At 36.4% G+C, this 6,000-nt stretch overlaps 1 protein-coding gene across 3 annotated transcripts; it reads right to left on the minus strand.

Moving 5' to 3' along the window:
- Positions 1-1,912: 1,912 nt before the first annotated feature.
- LOC132176468 (uncharacterized) lies at positions 1,913-5,657 on the minus strand. Of its 3 annotated transcripts, none has more exons than XM_059588692.1 (8): positions 5,457-5,657; positions 4,794-5,005; positions 4,244-4,711; positions 3,297-3,441; positions 2,875-3,005; positions 2,413-2,475; positions 2,261-2,329; positions 1,913-2,184 (listed from the first exon to the last, which is right to left on the minus strand). In XM_059588692.1, exons 3-8 carry the CDS (start codon positions 4,433-4,435, stop codon positions 2,092-2,094), a joined length of 693 nt encoding a protein of 230 aa, XP_059444675.1. In that variant the 5' UTR covers positions 4,436-4,711; positions 4,794-5,005; positions 5,457-5,657; the 3' UTR covers positions 1,913-2,091. The 3 variants fall into 3 exon arrangements, with proteins under 3 accessions (XP_059444675.1, XP_059444672.1, XP_059444674.1); XM_059588689.1 differs by having other exon boundaries at positions 5,443-5,657; XM_059588691.1 differs by having other exon boundaries at positions 5,436-5,657.
- Between the last annotated feature and the right edge of the window lie 343 nt (positions 5,658-6,000).

The raw sequence follows: 6,000 nt of genomic DNA on the forward strand, positions 1-6,000 counted from the left end.
GACGTAAGAAAAATAGTAAAACAACAAAGATGATTTTGACCCATTTTCATTTATTGACACCAATTTAAGTGGGAGGGTCCGACCCAGCACCAAGATGGGCTTAACAAAGCGGGTAATGGGCCGAAACCTTCACCAACTGCTGTGGACTGAGAATCATATTGAGTCAACTGGGCCCCAGAAGTGAACCGTACCCATTTTGGTTGCATTAGCTCATGAGGCCTTAAGAGTCAAATTGTTCGGGTAATACAATTTTTACTATAATTTTATTTATTATTTATTTTTTTTATGTTTTTTTACAACTAGATGTGACAAATTATAATTGGTGAAATGATCAAGTAAAATAATCGACTTGTTAATGAACTGTCACGTTTATAAATAAGTTATAGTAAAAGTTGTAGTACCCCTATCAGCAATTGATCCTTATAAGTCGCAGTGCATCTCTTAGACTCCTAGATTCTAGAACGACCAAATCCACAAAAAAAAAAAAGTCATAGAATTTAATACAAACCTCAAGTACAACTCACCCTTGAAAGGGAATGGCATTCAAAAGTTTATTTACACATATTAAAGATTGCAATTAACCCATGTGAAACACTTAAAATCATAACATACTACTATGCATTGCAGTTAATGTTCATGATGACCCACTCTATTAACACTGACTCAATAGTTGCAATTTTTCTTTTTGACGGCTCTACTTATCTATTAGTATTAAAAAACTTAACACTATACCATACATAATATTAAAACATTTTAATTTAGCTTATACATCGCCATTTCACGAACATAAACCACAACCCATTTGATCCCGGACTTCGATACCAACTATACAAACTTTTCTCTATTATTTTCTGTATTGATTCCTTTGTATTGTTCTCTTGTTTGTTTCGATGATCAAATAGAGCACAATTGCACGGTACGAGGATGCTTTCGGCCTACGTCTAATCATGCAACAAGACAAACAACTAGTTCACGAAATCTAAAAGAGGACAACGACAGAGTCGCACAAAATCTTTGCCGTGGACAACAATGGCTAAGTAACACAGCACCACCATAATTCTGAGCTAAAAAGGGCTAGGCATCCATTGGCCTGTTCATGCCCTTTTCCCTGAAATTGGAGACACCCATAGGAGCAAGCAATGCAGAAAGAAAAGGTATGGATATTGGGGTGGGGAATTACCTTAAACCACTCAGATCACCTCCACACGTCCACTTCACAATCGATGCACATATCCCAATCACACCAAATGCCAGCCTCAGCCTGACCCATCTACCAACATTATCATATATATAATTGAGGGGGGTGGTTACCTAAAAATAATATCCCCCCAAAACCCCACATTCAATGAGCCCTAGTCTTTCTTGGATAAGAATGAACCACAGTTTACTTGTGTCAATTCATGAATTGATTTGCATCGGACCCATAAGTTTGTTTTTAGCTTCTGCATAGATAGGTGGGTTACCAAACTATCACCAAAAAGTTTTAAGATTAGCAAATCTACTGCTAAAACCGGATTCAGATTCCCAACAATTTCGCTAACAATTTAAACAAATATATGAAAATCTTTATAAAGCCCACTTATCTATGCAGGTGACCGGGCAACCCAGAATTAGATTGGATAGATAGGCCCCATGTTAGCTTTCTCATATTTGCTGTCTAATTTACTAACAATTTGGACATAAAATTGGAGATCTCTATTCCCTAGAACTTACTTGTTGGCTTTTGTCAAGAATGGTTTAGTCCCATCCAATCTAGTCCTCTACATGATCCTCTTGGAATAGAGGATCCTATTCCGAACTTTAAATAATCAAATAATTGACATTAGACCACCCTGATTTCAACTCTATGCCTTTCACCAATACCATCATGTCTCATGTCAATCACTGGCTCTTCAAATATAACATCTGATAATGAGACATCTAATATGAGAGATTAAGGATATAATAATACCAATATTACAGGGTTAGAATCCAGGAGAGATTGAATATGGTTGGCCAACCACCACTCCCATATCAGTTTACTAATTAGATCTGATCTAAAGGTTAGGGTTAAAAACTTAATATGTATATTATCATACAAACACTGAAGTTTCAGAGTCGCCGTCCTATAGGTTTGTCGGCTGACCTCCGTCTCTTGGCAGCCTGGACAAATTCATTGATCACTTGTGCCTCGTCCACTTCAAGCTGCATCGGAAAATGACATCAGGTTTATGCATATGCGTGCATGCGTTTCATTTATAAGGGAGAAAGAGAGAGAGACCTGCAACGTAAAGTGCCGCTGCACCGCGTTAAGCAAATGTTCCCTTGATGGATTAAAATTGCTGCTCATCTACAGTATAAATTCTAAATTAAGTAAAAATTAACAAAATCTGCAGGAAAACACATCTGAGTCCATAAGGAGGCATGACTTACAAGGTTGAAGTGTCTGCAATATCTCCACAATGAGTCTGAACCTAATTTGGCTAAGTTCAACCTCTGATTTAGCGCACAAGAGATTAAGAAAGACATTAGTATAGCAAAAATATTTATATTATCTGCTGATTCATGAATTGTGTGCACATGTTCTGCATGTCATATGCAGAAAATATATAATAATAAATATCGAACTCCTTATACCCACACACACGTACACACCCCTGCTAAGTGCTATAAAGAATTGCAACATCAGAAGATATATTTTGCTCTACTGCCTGAGAGAGGACAAAGTATTATCAAGTAATTCTGCATCTAAGATCACTAAGGATGAATTCAAGCGAGTTAAACAATCAGCATAATATTGTTTTTATCCGCATTTCAGATTTGAAACTTAGATGCCAGCCACACACCAACACGGAACCAAGCTTCATGAATCTCTTAATTTTGAAAAATTATTACCGATTGAGGTGCATGGATGGATTGAACTTCTCTGTAAATGCCACGATTTGTTGACTTTGTCGATGCAGACGGAACCCATGGCTTTGTCCGAACTCTTGGCTTGCTAAGTTTGTGGAACTCAATACTGGTAGCTGCTCAAGGGAACAATAACGATATTAAAAGGGAGATTTCAACCCAACCCTAAATTGAATATGATATGCAACAATTCTTTCTTTGCCTTCCCTATTTTTTTTATAAGTAATTTCTGACCCCAAAGGGGAGGGGAAGGAGATATCAAAACCTCTGCTGGATGAGGCGTAGTCCCCAACCAATTGAGTTACCCCTTTGGGTCAAAACAACTTCAATAAAGCTGTCTTTCCTAGTAAGAATGATATGCAGGAACTATAACAGAGCATCAGCAAATCAGACATGGCGTAACTTACAGAAATCATTATCCTTTTCACCAACGTCAGAGCTACTGCTAGAAATATCATAATCATGATCATCATCTTCTTCATGCCCTGTAGGATGTTCCAGCACACTCAATGCATTCCTTTGCAACTTTACTTCAACCCCATTTTTCAGAACCTTGAATGTCAAAAGATTGCCAGTTAAAATATGCAACCTTGAAATTACTTTGTTCACGGAGTACAGAAGAGAATAAAAACCCAATAAAACAATAAAGAGTATAAATAGGGAGCAAATCAACAAATAAGAGCAAACCAAAAATCAATTATAGTCATAAAGATAGATGCCCATCAAATAAAAATACTACAAATTAAATTCTTCTAATTTTTTTTCTTCTCAATTATTAACAAGCACCAACCCTCAAGATATAACACGCCCATACGCATGAGTAAACCTTTCGAATATTTTCTTTTCTTTTGGTAAAAGTGAAACTCTTTGTTACAATATCCAAACTTTATAATTTATACCTATAAACTATGAAAAGTAACTTACTTTGTCAGGCATGGTGGACTCCGTCAGGGAAGAACTTTTTCCAACCATTGCGGCTAAAGAAAAGACAAATCTTTTTTCAAAAATTGGTTATTTTCTCGTATATTTATAAATTAAAATTTAAAACCCCTTTAAATATGTTCGGCATGTGAAGCCCTACCTTAATACGGCAATTAAAAACAACCAATCATATTAAAGTATAAGGGGGGCTATATTAGGCAACTAATTCCCATATTAAAATGACACACATTGAATCACAAACACATTAACGATTAAGTGACCAGAATAAAATTCTCATCCATGCCGTGTGATTCTTGGACACTAAGAGATAATTTAATTGCAATAAACAAATTATACAGAGAGAATAAGCCAAGAAGATTCATGTGATGAGTGATTAAACAATGAATTGAAACAAAAGGAATAAGGCAAATACCAGCCAATGCCAACCTCCGAGGCCGACAGCCTTCTTGACCACGCCTTGCAAGCCCACCAATACAGACTTCGTTCTGTTGTTTCCAGTAACAATGACTTTGGTGTGCCTGGGAAGCACGGAAAGTTCCTCATCCCCACTTTCCTCTCGAAAAGGTGAAAGAACCCGAGAAGAACAAAGCTCTGGCTCCAGCATCTTGACGCAATAGACCACTCTTTTTTCTTTATCAAAAAGCAGAACCCAGACGAACCCAATTACCAGACAAAAAAGCTACACATAAAACTTCAATCCCACTACCCAATACCCAAAATTGCAAGGACCCAAAACAGGTCGGATTGCAACAAAAAAAACCCCACTGCTTTCAAATTAAGATCTTCCTTCTCTCTGGGTTTTGCTACTAGTACAAAAATCTAACTTCTCAAACTAATTTGCAGAACAAAACCAAAAATTTCCCAGCTCCAATAGCCATCCCTGAAGCATAAACAAAACCGAAAAATTAAAGTGCATGTCATTAAAATTCGAGAAATATTATGAGAGAGAGAGAGAAGGGGACCTGAGAAACTGAGTTCATAAAGTCTGACACGTATTCTTGAGGGACGTGTTAAATGCGGATAAGCCACGAAGAAAGTATCCAATATATCCTTTCACGGACTCAGATTGATCACAATCAATGAATGAACCCACAGTTCATTCATCTCACTATTTTCTTATGCTTCTTTTAAATTCAGAGTGACATCACCACCACCACCACCACCACCACCACACCTGCAAAAATAAAATCAAAGATTCCAATTTAATTAATCAAAGCTCAAGACACTCTTAGACACCGTTTGATTCCTGAGAAAGTGAAGGAAAACCAAAGAAATCAAAATTTTTCATTTTTTTAGGTTCCAAAATTGTTCATTCATAGTGAGCTTCGGAAAACGAAAAGAATTAATGCACAAATTTTTTTGCTCTCATTCCTTCAAAGTACTTTACCCAATCACTCTAAAAAAAATTGTTCAAAAAAACACTAATTATTCTACTAAATCAATCCCAAAAAAAAAAAAAAAAAAATTGAAAAGTAAAACCAAACACACTCTCAATGCAAAAGAACATCAATACCTGAAATCCACAACTAATCGAAACCAATAAGCACAGGAAATCACACAAAAATTCAACATTGAACAATCGAAAAAATCAGATTGACAATTACCACTCACTGAGTTCACAATACCATCGAAATCAAAAGAAAACCGTGAATTACTCCGACAGCGCAGTAGGAGCTTCGCTTGGAATTAGCAGTTGATCCGAAATGCAACCGATTAGAGCCGCTGAAGCCACAGGACCAGAGGTTTTCGGTGGCGAGAAATCGGATTTCGGGGATGGAGGAAGAATATCGGAAGGTTTTTTTTTTTTTGTATGCGCGCTCCGGTTTGAATGCGGGTAGTGAAAAAAAATGCACAGCTTTTGAGGAGAGAAGAAGCAGCACATTAAATGCTTACCAACTGCCATGGGGAAACGTACTGCCATGTGCCGTACGGTCATACCTTTGTAACCGGCGCAACCGGTTATAGTAATTTCTTGCATCATTTCTAATTAAAATTATTATGAATTTAATACATCATTTTTATTAATTTTACAATTATTATTATCTCGCTAATAAGATAAATTTTTTTAATTAAAATGGCTTATCAATTTTTGGAACATATTTGATAGTATTTTGAGCTTTGGTTAATTTTATTGTTCTAGAGCTTGTTTGTTTTTTGCAGTTTCAAAAT

The sequence above is a fragment of the Corylus avellana genome, chromosome ca3 (assembly GCF_901000735.1).
Source record: "Corylus avellana chromosome ca3, CavTom2PMs-1.0".
In the NCBI taxonomy this organism is placed as follows: domain Eukaryota; kingdom Viridiplantae; phylum Streptophyta; class Magnoliopsida; order Fagales; family Betulaceae; genus Corylus; species Corylus avellana.

What these genes read in the sequence shown, in the direction of transcription:
- LOC132176468 (XM_059588692.1), bottom strand. Translation starts at nt 4,435, where the DNA reads ATGCTGGAGCCAGAGCTTTGTTCTTCTCGGGTTCTTTCACCTTTTCGA. An exon ending in TGAAAAGGATAATGATTTCT is followed by an intron (nt 3,006 to 3,296) that starts GTAAGTTACGCC and finishes TCCCTTGAGCAG; the next exon opens with CTACCAGTATTGAGTTCCAC. An exon ending in ATTGCAGACACTTCAACCTT is followed by an intron (nt 2,330 to 2,412) that starts GTAAGTCATGCC and finishes TTTATACTGTAG; the next exon opens with ATGAGCAGCAATTTTAATCC.